Source organism: Colossoma macropomum, unplaced genomic scaffold, assembly GCF_904425465.1.
Source record: "Colossoma macropomum unplaced genomic scaffold, Colossoma_macropomum, whole genome shotgun sequence".
NCBI lineage: Eukaryota > Metazoa > Chordata > Actinopteri > Characiformes > Serrasalmidae > Colossoma > Colossoma macropomum.
In genome coordinates this window covers 7660947-7680759 of record NW_023494785.1, presented here as the reverse complement: position 1 = coordinate 7680759, position 19813 = coordinate 7660947, and the positions used below count along the sequence as shown (strand labels likewise).

The 19813-nt window shown below is 39.6% G+C and overlaps 1 protein-coding gene across 2 annotated transcripts in view; it reads left to right on the top strand.

Annotated features, from left to right (window-relative positions):
• The window catches only part of plod2 (procollagen-lysine, 2-oxoglutarate 5-dioxygenase 2), a 61086-nt gene extending 43421 nt beyond the window's left edge, over positions 1–17665 (top strand). The window contains exons 9-20 of one of the 2 annotated variants that reach the window (XM_036582175.1): positions 1194–1319; positions 1427–1548; positions 2871–2975; positions 5353–5478; positions 5840–5981; positions 9695–9757; positions 11140–11253; positions 11523–11588; positions 11888–11992; positions 13292–13438; positions 13953–14078; positions 15493–17665. In XM_036582175.1, coding sequence (XP_036438068.1) covers positions 1194–1319; positions 1427–1548; positions 2871–2975; positions 5353–5478; positions 5840–5981; positions 9695–9757; positions 11140–11253; positions 11523–11588; positions 11888–11992; positions 13292–13438; positions 13953–14078; positions 15493–15648 — 1398 coding nt within the window. In that variant the 3' untranslated portion in view covers positions 15649–17665. The remainder of the gene's footprint in view (positions 1–1193; positions 1320–1426; positions 1549–2870; positions 2976–5352; positions 5479–5839; positions 5982–9694; positions 9758–11139; positions 11254–11522; positions 11589–11887; positions 11993–13291; positions 13439–13952; positions 14079–15492) is intronic. The other variant, XM_036582186.1, reaches the window with a different exon arrangement.
• The last annotated feature ends 2148 nt before the right edge of the window (positions 17666–19813 follow it).

Here is a 19813-nt window from a genome sequence, read left to right as displayed (position 1 = left end):
CTCCTTACGGCCTCAGTCCATCCCAGGAGCGCAGAGCCATCATGGTATGGGCTAATTACACGCCTATGCTAGGCTCTCGTTTAATCCAGACCCAGTGCGATGGCCGAGTGGCTGGGAGAGTGGCTGTGATTGAGCCGCATGGCCTTCAGCTCCGGTCATGGGAAAATATCGTCCACCGTCTGACCTGAGACGGCCTCCGACTGCTCTGTCACTTCTCCCTTGAGCCGAGAGTTAGTGGCAGTGACAGTTTGTGGAATATAGGCTGCATATAAAACAGTAGGGTTATTACTCACACGAAATTTTGAAAGACGATCTCAGAGGGGCAGAGATATAAACAGCGCATGCAGCTCAGTTCAGCAAGCACGCTGTGTCTGATCCACTCAGACCAGCGCAACACACACTAACACACCACCACCACATCAGTGTTACTGCAGTGCTGAGAATGATCCACCACCCAAATAGTACCTGCTCTGTGATGGTCCGTGGGGGTCCTGACCACTGAAGAACAGGGTAAAAGGGGATGGTTGTTCAAGGGTTCTTTAGTAAAGAAGATGGTTCTGTATAGAACCATGAACTCTCAAAGAACCCCTTGCATGATTAAAGGGTTTTTTGCATCATGAAAATAGTTCCTCAGATTGATAGAGAATGTGTTGTGTATATGGTTCTATATACGAAGGTTTTGAAAAGGGTTCTATGTAGCACCAAAAAAGGTTCTTCTATTGTTACAGGCTTGACATTGTAACAATAGAAGAACCCTTTTTGGTGCTATATAGAACCTTTTTGTCAATCAATCTGAAGAACCCTTTTATGATGCAAAAAAACTTTATTCATGCAAGTGAGTTATTGAGTGTTCTATATAGAACCATTTTCTTTACTAAAAACATTGAAGAACCATCGTTTTTAATGTTTTCCTAGAATGTTATCCTTGATTTAACACTGTTCTAGAATGTTCCTCCCTCATTTACACTGTTCTAGTGTTCTCCCTTCATTCACACTGTTCTAGAATGTTCTTCCCTTATTCATGCTGTTCTAGAGTGTTTTCTATATTCATACTGTTCTAGAATGTTCTCCCCTCATTCACATTTGTAGAGTTGGTGGGCCTTAAATGGTTTGAAATCTCCACAGAATACAGAATAGACGTTGAATAGTTCTCCTCCAGTGCACAGTGTGAAGGCTTCTTTCTATCTAAACAGGAATTCCCGCGAGTGAGAGTCGGGGTGTTTATCGAGCAGCCCACCCCATTCCTGCCCGAGTTTCTCCAACGGCTCCTGACCCTAGATTATCCCAAAGACAAACTGGACGTGTTCATTCATAACAATGTGAGTGTGCAGCTGCATTGGAAGTGAGAAATAACATTTCTAGACCTTCTAGACGGTGTTCTAGTCTGACCTGTCTGTGACCTCCCACCTCACCCATCTCTCACCAGGAGGTTTACCATGAGAAGCACTTACAGGCTTTCTGGGAGGAGAACAAGGACGTGTTCCGCAGTTTTAAAGTCGTTGGCCCGGAGGAGGACTTGAGCCAAGGGGAGGCTAGGAACCTGGGCATGTAAGCCTCTCTTTTCACCCTCGATAATTTCAGAGTGCCACTGAGAAATATGTAAATTAGGGCCAAATTACAGTGAGAATGAATCCAACTGACTCTAATTTGTGTTCAAAGAAAAACACTAACGTTTCTTACGTGCCAGAAGAGTCAGACCACTTGTAAATAAGGATGACAGCATCAACCAATAAAAGATTGGTCATAGTTGAAACAATATTATTCAGAAACCAATATTATTTACTCTGTAAACACATCAGATTTACCCCTATCTTTGTGCAGTACTCCACCCCATGCTATGTGGCTCATTGAGCTCTAGCTCAAGCAAGAACCTCTGAGCTGTTCTTGCATTCCTGCTCTGATATGTGGTGTGTAGGAGCGTAAGCCTGCAGCATGTGGTGGAATAGACATACCCACTTGGTTATGCAGGTGCAAGGACCCTTTGTGTGTAAGTAGCTGGTTGTTACAACCACATTAAGTTTTACAGAGTCAGAAGTCAGAAACCATGTCTAAAGATGTCTCAAACCAGCCATCAGGGCCACCAGAGTGTCCTTATTTTTGTTCTATCCCTGCGTGGGGAACACAAATATGGACAATTTGGGGGTCCCTGAAAACAGTTTTGAGAACCACTGTATTACATCAGTGGGTGTGTACCTAGGGAGGGAGGGGGTTGCATCTGAAGTCCTCTGGAGCACTGATACAGCACAATGATCATCTGTGCCTGCTGCCTTGATGACTATGGAAGTGGGTCAGCAGGAATGAAAAATCTTCAGCATGGCTGACTATCCCATTAAAAAAGTGCTCCTTTCACGTCATTCTCTGGTTTGACTGGTAAAATAGAAAAGATGGACTTGTAACAACAAGCAAAACCTGACTGGTTTCTGGGATGGAATAATCCTTGACAGTTGTGAATGCAATGCATGTATGATAGGCATGTTTCTATATTTCTTGCCACATATTCTAAAAGCTGCCTACTGATGATTGAGTGTGTTCAAGGAGTAGTTAAAGAGAACTCAGTCAAAACTTGGTGAAGGACGTGTCTTCTAAAGGTTGTGAGTGAATCATCTACTGTTGTCATCCAATCTTCAACAGTATAATGTTCATTTAGCATTTGAGACCTAAACATGGAGCCAGACCTTCTTTTTGATCCTGTGCGTGGGAAGTTAATGCGTAAAGATTATGACGTAGTCTGAAAAACTCCTATTAAATGCAAGCCAACACCCTGACTTAATTCATTAATCTGGTCACCCGAGAGTCCAGTGCAAATTAATCTGTCTACATCACACACTAAGACTGTTTGTTCTATGTTTCTCTGTGCTTGTGCTGAGCAGGGACCTGTGTCGGAGGGATCAGGAGTGTGACTACTACTTCAGCATCGACGCAGACGTCATGCTCACCAACAGGCAGACACTGAAGCTCCTCATGGAGCAGAACAGGTAATGCCACTGAGCTACCAAGCTTGTCATCATCCTGGAAGCTTCCACAGAGGCGTCTTTGGTGTCTGGTGGAAGACTACTATCCCAGCAGTGCGAAACTCCCTCTCTCTGTGCAAAAATAAGCCCAGACGGCTTCCTGTTTTGCTTTGGCATTTGGAAACGAAGCAAGGCTGCATCTTCCGAGTTCTAGAATGCCAGTTTGCATCAAGCCAAAAACTTTTTTTTTACCTATACCCTGCTGCCTTGATGAGCAAATGTCTGAGACAGCTGCTTTCACCATGTGTCAATATTTAGCACTGTAGAGAAACCTCTGCTCAGATATTTTTAAAGAAGCTGTGGGAATTCTCTGTGTTGGCATTGAACTGCGGGGCGAAAATGTAAATCGCTAGAAATGCGGGGTTTTATTGTCTCGCATGCACATTGTCACAAAGGCCTCTATAATTTTCTGTAATGTTTTTGCAATGACATGTTTCCCTCACGATATAATTTTTTATGTGTATATTTTTATGTGGGCCTGCTCTGGAAAAGTCTGGGAGTACAGAGCTGCATCATTCTCAGTATCACATTTAAGAGCAAACCGTCCCTAAATGGCAAATTGAAACCAGCACTTGTTGAATTCATTTAAAAATATTTCCCTGTATGCCAAGTGCAGCTGTTTATAAAAATGCATAAACAAGTATTTTTCATACAGTATTGTGCAGAAGTGAGAGAGAACACTTTCATTTGTTTCATTTCTGATGAAAATTATCAAGTTATTTAAAAGGCAAGAATCACATATTTAACATATAATTCCACAAGTGTAACATCAAACTCTTCCATCCAGTCTGTGACATTATATACCTGTCAAAGAGACACTAACATTCACACAAACAACTACCCAAACTCCCCAAAGCTGCCTCACAATGTGCATCTAAAATGGCTAAAGGAGATAATTCTAAGGAGATTGGATATAAAATAATCCACTGGTATAACAAAGGAGAAAGTCAAATGAAAGTAAGTGGGGGGAAAAAAACAGGAGATTTAAAAAATATTTAAAGATTATGCAGAAAATGGGACTCCCAGCAGCCATGCAAGACCTGATAGACCACCAACACTGTCACCATCAGATAAACAGCACTTAAAGCTTTCATCTTTGAGAGAGAGGAGAAATTGGAAAAAATCCACGAGTGTTTCTGTGTATGTGAGAGGACAACTCAGCGCTAGGGGTCTGAAAGGATGTGTAGCTGTCAAGAAGCCATTAAGAAAACAAAAGAAGTAGAACATTTTGCACCAAACCTGTGATACCACTTCCTATGAATGCCACATTTGGAAGCATCTATAAACACATTCATAATATGCTATAATGCATTCATAAGGCATCTTAAACATGGCTATAAATATTTATAAAAATGCATGACATGTTATAGCCATGCTTATTATGTATTATGAATTGTTAACATTCATTATAAGTACTGTTCATAACAAAGTATAAGAGCTCATGAGTTGTATTTGTACGCTCTAAGTAAAGTGAAGCGTACTGCACTAAAGCCTCCTCCAGTGTTAAGAGTGAGGAGCCCTAACAGCACCAGCGGTGAGGAATAATGTGCTGGAAATCTGAGGGCATAAATAAACTTTGTATCTGTCTTTACTTTATGCTCTCCAAGCTGGGACTCACTTATTAACACTAATTATAATGCGTTATACTTTACAATTCATAATGTATAATAAACATGGCTATAAAGTGTAATTCAGTGTAATTACAAACGTGTCATTCATAGAAAGTGTTACCAAAACTGCAATACATAAATTTATATATATATATATATATATATATATATATATATATATATATTTAATTTATATAAATAAAGAGTATAGAAATATAAACATATGAAAAGTACACATTTACAATTGATTACTTGGATCGTGAAAAGCAGAAAATACAATCAACTTCTATGACTGAACTTTCCAGGTGTGGAAAAATATCCCTGCAGATTTCTTTGAAAAACTCAAAGCAGATCTCCTGAAAAGAACAGAAGCTGTAGTATTGTATAATAAACTGTATTATATATGCAGTACTGTACTTCACTTTTGAAAATAATAAGTGAATACTTAATACTATATTTAGTATTTAAATACTATATTTAGTATTTAGTACATAAACCCACAGAAATGTCGTAAGTGGACCTCAGGGAAAAATCTAAAATATGGACCATTTTAAACCTTGCTTGAATCTTTATTTGGTTGCTAAACGCAGTATCTGTTAATTGGGGTGAGTCGACACTGTATAGAATCAGGCTTTGACACCGATTTAGTGTGACTGCTTGTGCACAAAATGTCACTAATTTCATCATAGCTGAGATGCACTTTCGCTGCCTTTCTGCTTATGTTCCCTCAGAAAAATAATTGGTCCCCTTGTCACTCGCCATGAAAAACTGTGGTCCAACTTCTGGGGGGCTCTGAGCTTGGATGGCTACTACGCCCGATCTGAGGACTACATTGAGATTGTGCAAGGAAAGCGAGTGTAAGTGTGTTGGGAGTGCTCCAAGAGGACTCGTAAAGACAGAAGGCCCTATATTTTCTAATCTATACTACAGTACAGTGGTCTTTCTTTGATTAGAAAATGTATGAACTCTCCCATAATTGGACTGGATCAAAATCACAAGCGGCCCTTCTGGCTGCAAATTTGGCAAGCTGCTCATGCACATTGCATGTTGGAAAGATAATAATTGGTGATTATGGATAATGGATAACATGTGTTCCCCAACATACTGCGGACTAACACAGATGGCAGGATGAATAGCCTGTAATGAAGAAGTCATCCAGCTATCGAACAAAATAAATTATCATGGTCCCTTTTGTCTATTTCTTTTTTCTCTCAACAGCGGTGTGTGGAATATTCCGTACATGGCCCATATATACCTCGTAAAAGGCGAGGCTTTGAGGAACGAGCTGAAAGACAGGAACGTGTTTGTCCTGGAGAAGCTGGATCCTGACATGGCTCTGTGTAAAAAGACCAGGGAACTGGTGAGACTGATGGCACACAAGCTCATCTAAGCATGCTGTAAAGACTAGACTTAGCTTAGAGCATCTTAACAGCATTAGAATGTGAGAAGGAGCTATTTAAGTGGCTTTGTTGTCTTTTGAGGGAATAGTTTGCCAGAAAAAACATTTACATGATTTTCCTTAGATCCCAAATGTGGTTGATTAGCTAGACATGTTTGCTGTCCAAATTTTACTTCTTTCATTTGGCACTGGGCATCCAAGGCTAACATAAGTGTTGAAACCTTACACCCCACCAGTTTGCATGCTTGAATCATCACTAGCAATAATTTTATGAGTAACGGATGATGGCAGGAGCGTTCGATCTTATCTGCAAAGGGTCGGAATGAAAAAGCAGCTGATCACAGTTGTTTAATCAGTTGGTCTCAGGCTTCAACAGCTGTTCACGCATGCTTCTGCTTTGTTGGAATGAAAACCTGCATTCACACCAGCCCTTTGCGGATAAGAATGGACACCCCTGGATTATGGCGATGCAGTCATTAGGAATGCAGCGATCCACTAGGCTGGCTTTACATGGTGAGACTTCCATGCTACTTTAGTTGCTTGAAACCTACATTAAAGTAAGGATGCTAATTATTACAGAGGAGGACACCGAGATGCACTTGTGCTCATAGAAAAGAGAGTGAGATACCTAGTAGGCTATAGTCGTAAAGGCCATTTAAAGTTTTAAAGACTTGTACACACAACAGTTTAAAAAAAATTCAAATATATAGCAAACAACTAAAGATATATAGATTTACAAAAAACAGCAAAGACAGAAAAAAAGATGCAGGCTGCCAGTTTGGCTAACTAGTTGAATAATTATGTGTTTTGTGCAACTTTTATTGTCTTTGAATTGCTTAGTGTAACTGCCAAGTTGCACTGAAATTAGGTTGCAGGCTACTCAAAACATGCAACTAGTTGCATGTAAGTTTCACCATATAAAATCAGCCTTAGATGCTATGTATCACAGTGCATTTCATTTTATAACTGGTGATGGATCTAAAACTCTTCACTTTGGGGTGTACTACAAAGTTGCGTGGTTATCTTCGTACGTAAGAAGGAAGCAACTTTTAATTTACAAAGCTCCATTGAAACATTTTTCCAGTTTTCCATCTGTTCGATTAGAACAGATGAAACTCAATGATTGGCTGGTATCACTCTCGTTCCAGTGTGGAATATCTTTCAGTTGAGTGCTAAAATACAACATCTTTTACCTTTCAGTCAATTTAAAATACTTCTAGATAACATGAAAGATGAGAACTTTGTGTTTTCATTAATTTCATCCATTTTTTGCCTTATTTATTTTATGTTTTACTGGCTCAGATATTTTATTGTTGTTTATTTCAAACTTGTTCCCATTTTATAAGAAATATTCTTTTATTTCTGTTTAATATTAGCTTTATGTAAAATTTAGAGGCTAATTTAAATGACGTGTTGTTGATTTTCTAAGTGAACATATGTCAACACATCTACAGGGAACATACTGCTACCCATTTTAAGGCACAATTACTGTTTTTACTGTATTTAACATACTGTGGATACATATTATAAAAGGTTATAACACTTTTTATATTGTGCACTAAAATTTTTTAAATGCCATATTTAAGTTTGTTCTCTGCAGAGGACGTGTTGGCTAATTTCCACTTCCACTCTGCATGGAGTTGGACAAAAATACAAACAGAATTCAGGCTTCAAGATGGCTGCTTCTACTGTTTTTAGCTATCTGATAAACCTTAGTCCATGTTTATAGATAACAACAGTGTGTCATTCAGTGTCAGAAACTACATAAGCAAGACTTTGAGATTACTAAACAACTTGACACAAGTTTTGAGTGAGTGTGTGATGATTTGTGCAATTTAACTGACTGGAGAGGTACAAGCTTCCGTTACTCGTTAGCTACGCTGGCCTTGTAGCTCCAGTGCGAAAAACTAAAGAACCAAACGTCTTGGAAGCTCAATTACATTGAGGTAACGGGAAGAAAACTGTGGAATATTTTCCAAACGACTGTGTTAAGGATGCGGTCTGAATCATGCAGTCAGGCCGATGTCCTACATTTACTACATTTGGGATAAAGGGAAAACTGTGAATGGGATTTTTTTGCCAAACTGTTCCTTTTTATTGACGGATATTTCATAAATGTTTATTAAATTATATTTAGTGTATTGCATGTGCATTGACATTATGTGCTAAGGTTTAAGTACTTTTTGGAGGCAGGCTGTAATTTTCCTCGATGTAGACAGACAGTGTCAGTTTGTCAATGCCATGTTTCTTAATGTCTTCAAACATCTGCTGCACTTCTGTGACAAGGAGATAACTGGCAAGTATGCGGCTCAGTGTATCAGTGTGCTGTTTGCGTCCAAGGCATGACGGCTGTGTTTACGTTAGAATCTGTGGTGCGTTCAGTTTCTTTCCTCTCCACGTGTGCCCCGTCATCCTCTCCTCTCCACACTTCACCTGTGACCTTTGACTTGTGAGAATGGAAATGTCTGGCTGGCCACCTTTGTTCTCCCACACTTGTGTCTTAACTGAAAGCTTCCCAGTTCGGTCCCTAAAGACTTATAGGCAGTCTGCTTCCAACTCCCAGGGCCTGATTTGAAGGCAGCTGGATTAAAACTGTGATATCACATAAGATGTCTATTATGGGAATTTTAATTCCATCCTTAGTTGCCTTGGATACAGGGAATTCTTCACATCAAACCTGCAAGTTACAACTGGGGGAAGGCAAGCATGCAGCCACTAAAGCTGCATTTATTGTATTTTTATTGGCATCACAATATGTGTTTCCACATAGACACATCATTAAAGGCTGCAATGACAAAATTGATCAAATTACATTAAAAAAGAGTTTTTTAGTAAAGAAAATGGTTCTATAATGAACCATGAACACTCAAAGAACCTGGGTTTTTTGCGTGGTGAATTGGTTCTTCAGATTGATGGAGAATGTGCATGGTTCTGTATAGAACCTTTTTGATAAGGGTTCTGTATTTCACCCAAAAGGGTAGAAGAACCCTTTTGGGTGCTATATAGAACCCTTTTGAAAACATCTACAGCACATTCTGAATAACTCAGATCATGTAGAGTTTTTTGAGCGTTAATGGCTCTTTATAGAACCATTTTCCTTACTAAAAACCCTTAAAGAACCATCTTTTTCACAAGTGTAGCATTGTATTTTCTGTATATCGTGCAGGCCTGGTAATTATGTAGATATACATGCTTTTTATTGGTCATTTGAATCCACCACCCCCTTGAAATTTCACTAGAATTCGACCTTGGCCAGCTCCCATCATTAAGTGCTGTTTTCTTGGCTCAGGCTTTTGCATGTTGGGAGCTGGAAAAGAGGAAAAACATGTGGACCAGCTGCAGATCTTCAAGGACTGGGTTGGGAACTTCTCCCCATATATTAACATGTAGATATTCAGCATGCTTATCACACTCTAACCTAAAGCCTATCACTCTAAGCTTAGCAGAGTGTGAAGCTTTGCATAGATCTTCTCACAGTCTCCTCCTAGCATGTGAAAGAAATCCAAACCTTCTAGTTCTTTACAGGCCAGTCTTGCTCTATCTGGCACAAGCATCTCCTCTATGCTGAAAGGGCGTTGCACTCAAGTATCTGACATACCTACTACGTTTTCCCTGTCGCTCTCTTGTTTTCAAAGCAGAATTGGAATTTACATGGTGCTTTTCCTTCATTTTAGACAATACAGAGAGAGAAAGACTCTCCTTCTCCGGAATCATTCCATATGCTCAGAGCCCCAAAGGTTTCCATATATTTTTCTGATTTCTCTACATCATTTCCACTCATTATTGATCTCAAACATGCTTTTTGCTGTTACATATGAAAGCATCACTTTTCCAAACGGATCAAGTTACCCAGTTCACAGTTGACTCAGAACTAACCCGTGATGTGTATTTTGTTTGTTCAGATGCATTATTGTGTTTTATCCCCTCATTATATTTGACCTATTGTTTATAATATATCAGAATATTTGCTCAATCTGACGATATCAGTGCTAAATCTGCTAAAGCCATTTAAGTGACCTATCAACGTGCATGCCAACTGAACTAAATTCTACTTTATGATGCCCATAACATGATTAGATTTGACTTGCATGTCCTTGTAGACCTACTGAATGTTTGATTTAATGCTGAGATCATTTTTGAATGCAGTCTGATCTGTCTCTGCCAGATATGACAGATGTATTCGGAATCTCTGCCAAATCCCTTTGTGAAAGTGATGCTGCTAGCTGAAGGGTTAAAACTGCCTTTTTTTTATAGAGATGGGAAAAAAAGCACCTGTTTTCAGTCATAGATTATTCACAAAAGTCCATAAATTTGCCCCTTTTTTGAAAGAAGGTCCGCAAAGATGAGGAATCAATCAATATCAGTAATGGTCACCTGTCTCCAAGAATTCCCCACAGTAACTGCTTTTTCCAAAGGGCAAGATCATAAGCACACCAGTAACATAAAGCTTATCCCTCCCCACACTCCTTGACCTATCTCAGCCTAGGCCATAACACCTGCCAAAGCAATAAACTCCAATGCCGATGATGTTGTCGGTGCATTGGTCAAGCTAAGAGACTCACTTTGTAGAGCAGGTAAAGCGTAGACTGATAGAGTGTCTTGGAGGCTTATGTGCCCAAATGCCAGACCCCTCACCCCCTGCTTTGTAGTGGAAGGGAATGACGATTCCTGGAGTTTGCTCTGTCCCCTCCTTCAAACACAGCACCAGACTGTGTTCCTGTTCCCTCCCTGCTCCCTTCCACCCTCTAGAAATAAGCGCAGATAAATTAGCGTAGATTATTTCTTTTAACCCCTTAAATGGCCAGGGCCAATCGGCAGGCCCCAAGTTTCATTACACACTCCAATAACCTCAGAATAGCTTAGCATTGCATTGACGTCCCTGTGTTTACTGAATAATAAGCCTTAGCTTGCAATAAGCCTGGGATTTTAAGGGGTTAAAGTAGTCATAGGTTGAGTATTTCCTGTGCTGTTTCTTCTTTAGTTCAATGCAGTGTCATCAGTGTTAAATGCAATGTCCATGGTGTTAAATGTAATGTCAATGGTGATTTAGCTTAAGTGCTATTGTTGTTTGCTATTTTCTGTTTATGAAGTCTAACATCTTTGTCTTCGTATGCTGCAGGGCGTTTTCATGTACGTTACGAACCGTGAGGAGTTTGGAAGGCTTATTTCTACAGCCAATTACAACACCTCCCGTTTAAACAATGACTTATGGCAGATATTCGAGAACCCAGTGGTGAGTGTCCAGATGTTCCTCCTCCTCATCATAAATTGTTTGTATGGAGACAGCACTGAATGCTGTCAAGAAGATAAACTTTGCACTGTATGTTTAAGCCACTGGGAATGAAGCTGTTGAACATAAGAGGCCTCTCTTGGTGACTTCTGAGTGACCTCACTCTCAGTGACTGATAACCACTGTATATAATGCTCACTGCAAACACATAGGCTAAGCTCTGCTCGGTATGCGGGGAAAAGACAAACTCAGTAAATTCCTTTTTTCCACAGGATTGGAGGGAGAAGTATATCCATCCCAACTACACACAGATCTTTACAGAGAACCGTCTAGAACAGGTAGAGGCATGGCTGTCTGGGTTACTAGATAACGATCAGCTATTTGTTCATATCTAATTCCACTTCACTAAAAGTTGAGAAACATGTCAAGACTACTTTTGGGAAAAACAAAATACTCTGGCTAATTCCTTCTAGACTGCCACTTGTTTTATTTTACTTTGCTGGAACTGCATGTACCCTTTATTTGACGGTCCCCAGCTGTCTGGGCCAGTCCAGATGTGCTGAGCCTCACTGTGTATGTGTGTATGTGTGTGTGTGTGTGTATGTGTGTGTGTGTGCGTGTGTGGGTGTGTGTGCAGCCATGTCCAGACGTGTTCTGGTTTCCCGTGCTGTCGGAGCGGGCTTGTGATGAGCTGGTGGAGGAGATGGAGCACTTTGGGTCATGGTCCGGTGGAAAGCATGAGGTCAGTTAAGGCTGTCATTGGAATACATTGCTCAGACAGACTGTTAAGACCTACAGCAGGCTTGATTAATGCAGTCATAACTCTTGAAGGAAGTCTTGTGGTTTTAGTCAGTCAGGACTATATTTGAACACCATATAGATGGCATATTAGAGCATGGATGGAGAAATGAGGTGTGAGTAACAAAATCTGGGCTTTGTCTAGTAGCAATTTCTTGTTTTATCCCAGAGGTTATGTGGCACAGCTGTAAGTGTTGCTGGGTGCTAAACACAAAGCTGGAGAGTTAGAAGAGTTACATATAATGCCTTCTCCTGGAGATCTAGAGCTATTATGATGATTGTAGTCTATTTAAATGTAATTACATAGTAATTATTTAATAATTGTATCCAACATTTTTTTTTTGCAAAAATGTAATGTTTTTTGTTTGTGTTTTTTTTTTTACTTTCTGCAAAACTTTGGCTGCCCCTGATCAAATGACATGTTTTGTTCACGGCAACTACATGGTGGGTGAGAGAATTAGCGTGTCTTGCACTATATTTATTTGTGGCATACTGGTATAAAGGTAATGAGAAGAATTTCAACTAAATTATGTTTTTGTTGATTTTCTATTTAAAACAAGTCAACACATCCCCTCAGAGAACAGACTTCTGCACATTTTAATACACAATCACTGTTTATTCACTGAATTTAACATATTGGAAGAAAAGTAAGACATGTTAGGTGGCTTATACAAAAGTTGTCACATTTTGTATTTCATGTTTTATTTTTTACGAAATTAACTAAAACGTAATACAGTTGAAATTCTTCTTCTGAATTTTGTCATTATCTTTATACATGTATGCCACAAATAAATGTAAAAATGTCATACTTAACTTTTTTCCTTGTAGAGGTTGTGTCCCTTTTGCATACAACTGTACATGCACAACCATAAAATATTCTCAATTAACCCTTAAAATCTTAGGCTTATTACATCCTAAGACTTCCTTAATTACAAGGATTACAATGCAAGTTATTCTTAAGTTATGAGACTGTATTAGAAGTCTGAACCTATTTGGTATATCCTGGAAATGTTAAGGGATTTAATAGAATTTCCACTTGTTTCAGTGAACAATGAGTGAGAAATGATGTAAAGGGCACTTATGGTTAAGATGCCTCAAAAACCTTGATTAGCCAGAGTGGATAGGTTGGGTTATGTTAGAGTTGGAATTGAGAGGGTGCATTAGTGCAAGGACAAGCAGTAGAATTGGAGCTCCTGCTACAGGGACAGACCTCTTATGCAATGGGAATGTTTTCCCTCTACAGGACAAACGCATCACTGGCGGCTATGAGAGCGTCCCCACCGACGATATCCACATGAGACAGATCGATTACGACAAGGAGTGGCTGCACTTCCTCCGGGAGTTCATCTCGCCTGTCACTCTGAAGGTTTTCTCCGGATATTACACCAAGGTACGCTGGGCCCTTTTGGGCTGGGCTCTGGAAGGCTCTGTGGCCATCGCTTCCAAGTCTGCTAGTAAAAGCAGTCAGGGATGGTGCTGTGTGAAATCATGTCTGTGCTGCTGCGATGGGTTTAAAAGGCCAGTCTGTCAGATTTAGCAGCCATAAACCCTCTCTCACTAGCTCTCCACTGTGCTTTGTGTGCTTGCTGGATAAGCTCTGTGAGCTCTTTGCTTGATTTGACTCATGGAATGTGCGCCACAGTACGCACAGCTAGCCCGCTGTTATTTTGGAGCCATGAATTAAGAAAACAGTAAATTTCAGAAAGGAACAAATAAAGACGGCCGTTGCTTTTCAGAGCTGCTGTTTGCACAGGAACCTTTCCTTTGTGGAATGTGCTTGTGAATGGAGAATTCCTCCAGAGCTCACACAGGCACGGTTCACTCTCCGTGCAACAGCAAGTCTAACAGCCATTAGAGACTTCAAATGTCAGACTTTGATGTTTGCTTTCTTCTGTGTGTTACAGGGCTATGCTGTCATGAACTTTGTGGTGAAGTACACTCCTTCCAGACAGGCCTACCTGAGACCTCACCATGATTCATCCACGTTCACCATCAACATAGCACTGAATCAAAAAGGAATAGATTTCCAGGCAAGCACAGGATGACTTGTTTCACTTTCTGTAAAGCCATATGAAAATCGCTAAACAGATGCTGCCTCTGTCTGCAAACAGAATGATCACAAATACAAGTTTCTGAACTAAAAGTTCAGCTTCAGCTTGTTTTTAACTTTTGGTTGGTGGCTGGTTACTGAGCAATGGTCAGCGGTAGGTCATTCATTATTTGTCTAAATGCAATTTAATAGTAGTCACAGATTAGGTCTTAGACATGTGCTTACATCTATACCAGCTGGCCTACATTTTTACAAGTGGTGAACTGTAGTTATAGCTTAGCCTTCGGTTCTAGCCATAAATGTCAAAAATTTTCATAAAATCAGGGAAAAACATCTGTAGAAGAAAGCTACTTTCAGCTAGTGCACTTATGGGAATTTCCAGTGGTATGTTAGTGCTGATCTAACAGTGGTGTACATTAATTTTTTGGCCATTCTAGATTAAACATTGACATTTGAAGCTTGTAATAGATATTCCGTATGTTTTATTTAAAGCTTGAAACAGGCATTAACATATATTTGAAATTAAATGTTGTACTTTTACAGTGCCTCTTTAGTAAGGAGTCCTAGCATAGAGCTGCCATCACTGTTCTCTGTTCTTAACAACTGACTGAAACATGGTTAAGCTACAGCTCTTAGTCACAGTCAGTAACATATCTAGGACTTCCAGAAGGCCTAGAATTACATTATTATTTTTTTTTAATTGGTCCTATTCATTGTAAATCAAAACATGACTGGTTGATTCCAAGATTTTAACCCTATTTATTTATAACCAAAACTTGAAAAATACATTTGTATTACTATAAAATGTGCAGAATTTAAATACAATAAGAATGATGATTCTTTTAAATAAACATTACACCCAGTGTTTCTTAGTTTCCTGACATTACTAGGCCTTCTCCGAAGGCCTAGAAGGGCCCTCTGATTTTTTTTCTACAATGGGGGGAAAATGTTTGGGATAAATAAAAGTAGATCAGATTAACTAACTAACTTAAGTTAGCAGTACATTTATCAAATAGGCTCAACTACCAAATAGGTTAGAGCACCACCAAAACATCCACTATGCTCAAATGACCTTTTTGCCATTACCATGTCTAAAGATTTTAGTCAGTTGAGCTCATATTTGCAGTCGTTGCTCACCTAATATTTCCTTTCCACTTTATCCGGTACTGAAAGTTGAAAAATACTGTCGGTTTTCCCAAACATGTACAACTTAAAGATATCCTCTGTGTTTCTGACTACAAAAGACATGAACAAAAAGACTTCACAAGTCAAGAATTACAGCTTAGCAAGTCAGAAATGGGACCATCTGATATCAGCACTGGAGATATTACTGCAATTTCAGGTCTAAAACAATTTTTCCAGTTGTAGTAATGTTTCTTTATGTGTTTTTCTAGGGTGGAGGCTGTCGATTCCACAGGTATAACTGCTCTATAGAGTCTCCAAGGAAAGGCTGGAGTTTCATGCATCCAGGAAGACTAACCCACCTTCATGAAGGACTACCCACCACCAACGGCACACGTTACATCGCAGTGTCTTTCGTCGACCCTTAACTTCCCTCTTTGGCTAGGAAAGTGTTAGATTCTGTGTGTGTGTGTGTGTGTGTGTGTGTGTGTGTGTGTGTGTGTGTGTGTGTGTTCTGTGTCATTTGTTTTGTTGACTTTTTGTTCGTTTCGAGTCAGTGTTTTTGGTTTGTGTCTTTTGTGGCTTTTACTACTGCGCGAAGAGAAAACGAGTTCAACGGATGGTCACAAAGGGTTTGTGGGGAGTTCCGTACCCACATGCACACAAGTCAATCACACATACACTCCTGCACACACATACACACATACATACATTAGAACACGGCTACAGTAATTAGCATTATATGCTTTGAAAAAAATCAACACTGCAGGGAAATAGATCCGATTTTCTCCACTGTATTATCAATACAATCAGGTCAAACCATAAAGTCTTTATTCAACCTATAGTCATATTGATTGTCCAGAAGAGAAAAGACCTGCAGGTGTGGTACACAATGGTGCTGTTTTAGTGTGATATCCTGAGATTTTTTTGTAATGACGAACGTGTTTTGTTGTTCTTTTCTACCCAAGAAAAATACAGTACTGTGCAAAAGTGCAAAGCTACCCACCCTTCATGTATCAAATGGCCAATAAAATGGCCATTAAGTACAAGTTATTAATTTTTCTGGGATAAAGATAAGATTAGATAAGCTAATCCACTTGTGTAAGTAAAGGGAGAGTCAATGGAAAATAAGTGAAAAATATGAGTTTCTAAAACTGAAGTTGATTTAAAAATGATTAAAAGATACAGAGAATGTGGGATTCCTAAGTGTGCAAGACCTGTAGACCACCGCAACGGCCCCTTTCAGATAAACAGTACTTACAGCATTTATCTTTGAGAGATCTGAAGTGTTCAATATTAAATGTGTCCATTCTTTGCCTTCATCACAGCTTTGTTTTCAAATTGTTTTCAGAGAAATCTACAGGGATATTTTTTACATAGCTCCAAAGTTCAGTCTTAGAAGTTGCATTTTCTGCTTCTTATGATCCAAATAGTCCAAACACACTCACTGATGTTGAGATCTGGACTCTGGAGTGGTCAGTCCTGAGACTGACCACCCCAGCACCACCTGAGAACACCAGCACTTCTGTGTTTGTCTCCTTTTCTCAGTGAGGCTTCTTAACAGCTACACATCCTTTCAGACCCATAGTGCTGAGTTGTCTTCTCACAGTGGAAGGATGGACAGAAACACCTGTAGATGTTTTCAGATCTGAAGCAGCTTGATTTGCTCCTCTATCTCAAAGATGAAAGCTTTAAGTGCTGTTTATCTGAGGGGGGACAGTTTTGGTGTCTACCAGATCTTGCTTGGTTATTAAAGGTTCCATTTTTTCAAATCTTGTATCTGTATCTATATTTTTGTATCTTATAAACTTCGGTTTTAGAATCTCCTCTTTTTACACTTATTTTCCTTTGACCTTCTCCTTCCTTATGCAAGTGGATTATCTTATGTTTAATTTCCTCAGAAATGTCGCCTGAAAAATAAATAACTTGTACTTAATGGCTGTTTTAACTGGAAATGAAATAAATGAAGGGTGGTCTCTGACTTTTCTGCAGTACAATATATAAATATATATTTTTTATCTTTGCACATCAAGAAACAGAAATGACCGCAGGATTTGATTTGAATTCTGGTTGAATGAAGTTTGATGAAGACAAATTATTACTTGAAAGGCTAGTTTTCTGGACATAACATGAGCTAAATTTTGGAGCCAATCCCATTGGCAAAATTTTTGATAAATTATCATTATTTCAGAGTCTCCATTTTTTGGTCTTGGTCTAGGGTCAACATGTGCCCAGAAACTGGCCTAAAGTGTTTTACTGTAAAACACATGGCAGAATGATGCCTGTTACAGCCTCAGTTCCTGAATCAAACTTTTTGGAGATGATAGATGTTGTACTGTCACTGAAAGTTGTTGCTTGTGAATGAACTTTGAGCCTCAGCCAGGTCCATCTGTTTTAACTTATTTTGAAACTGTTGAAAAACATAATAAAAGATATTTTAAAAAGGAAGTTTTTCCATTTTGAATCTTCATGCAAATCAGTTTACTTTGTAGATAACTGTGGATGAAAAAGCTAAAGTTGGCACATGCACCAGCTGTGTGTCTCTGCCAATCAAGATCGGCCTGCTGTCATCAAAATAACTGCAGCCAGCAGTAGCCCTGTCATTTAACTGCTTCACATGGGAATATTAGCTGTTTTTTCTGCCATTCTTTTCTCAGTTTTATAGCAGGTTTCAAACTTGACAGCACAAAGAGCAGAGGTTTTGATGGACGTAAGATGCAAGTCTAGCGCAACCAGTGGACTACAGGACAGGGGTTTCTAATAAAGTAAACAGAGCTACATGGCAAGGATTTCTAATAAAGTGTCCAGTCCTGAAGGACAAGGGTTTCTAATAAAGTGGCAAAAACTACAGTGCAAAGGTTTCCAATAAAGTACCAAGAGCTACAGGACAAGGGTTTCTAATAACATGAGCAGAGATACAGGGCAAGGGTTTCTAATCCAGTGAACAGAGATACAGGACAAGGGTTTCTAATCCAGTGAACAGAGCTACAGGTCAAGGGTTTCTAATAGAGTGAACAGAGATACAGGACAAGGATTGCTAATCCAGTGAACAGAGCTACAGGTCAAGGGTTTCTATTACAGTGAACAGAGATACAGGACAAGGGTTTCTAATCCAGTGAACAGAGCTACAGGTCAAGGGTTTCTAATAGAGTGAACAGAGATACAGGACAAGGGTTTCTAATCCAGTGAGCAGAGCTACAGGTCAAGGGTTTCTAATAGAGTGAACAGAGATACAGGACAAGGGTTTCTAATCCAGTGAGCAGAGCTACAGGTCAAGGGTTTCTAATCCAGTGAGTAGAGCTACAGGTCAAGGGTTTCTAATCCAGTGAACAGAGATACAGGACAAGGGTTTCTATTACAGTGAACAGAGATACAGGACAAGGATTGCTAATCCAGTGAACAGAGATACCGGACAAGGGTTTCTAATCCAGTGAACAGAGATACAGGACAAGGGTTTCTAATCCAGTGAACAGAGATACAAGACAAGGGTTCCTACTCCAGTGAACAGAGATACAGGGCCAGGGTTTCTAATACAGTGAACAGAGATACAAGACGAGTGTTTCTATTACAGTGAACAGAGATACAGGACCAGGGTTTCTAATACAGTGAACAGAGATACAAGGCAAGGGTTTCTATTACAGTGAACAGAGATACAGGACCAGGGTTTCTAATACAGTGAACAGAGATACAAGATGAGTGTTTCTATTACAGTGAACAGAGATACAGGACCAGGGTTTCTAATACAGTGAACAGAGATACAAGACGAGTGTTTCTATTACAGTGAACAGAGATACAGGGCCAGGGTTTCTAATACAGTGAACAGAGATACAAGACGAGGGTTTCTATTACAGTGAACAGAGATACAGGACCAGGGTTTCTATTACAGTGAACAGAGATACAAGACGAGGGTTTCTATTACAGTGAACAGAGATACAGGACCAGGGTTTCTAATACAGTGAACAGAGATACAGGCAAGGGTTTCTAACAAAATGGACAGAGCTACTGGGCAAGAGTTTTTAATAAAGTGGACAGAACTAGAGGGCAGTGGTTCCTAATAAAGTGGACAGAACTAGAGGGCAATGGTTCCAAATAAAGTAGCCACAGACAGAGTGCAAGGGTTTCTAATAAAGTGTCCAGTGAATATAGATATAAATATTAATATATTTATTTTCAAAATTCAGCTGGGTAACGTCACAGTAATTTGTCAGCAGCAGCAGTATAGAGGTCAAGGAAGTTTCTGTGAACGTCCATCATGATAACGCTCGGTTCCATGTTAGTTTGCGTTCTTCTGAAATGCCTGTGAGCTGCACAGACCCATTAATGCTTCTGATTGATAGATCCATTTCTTGCAATAACACTCGTCCAGGCATGCTTAATGCAACATGCACATCCCAGACCGCTCAATCTTACACAAGCTAGGCCTTCGTGCCTCTTAGACTGGTGAAGATGAATGACTTCCTTGGGGAAGAGTAGAACCACAGTCATTGTATTTTTGGAGGGGCCTATATTTGACTGAAATACCTAAGAGAGCTCTTTACCCCAACTGTTGCTGTTTAACATCTAGCAACACATGCAGCGAGACGTTCTTCTGCG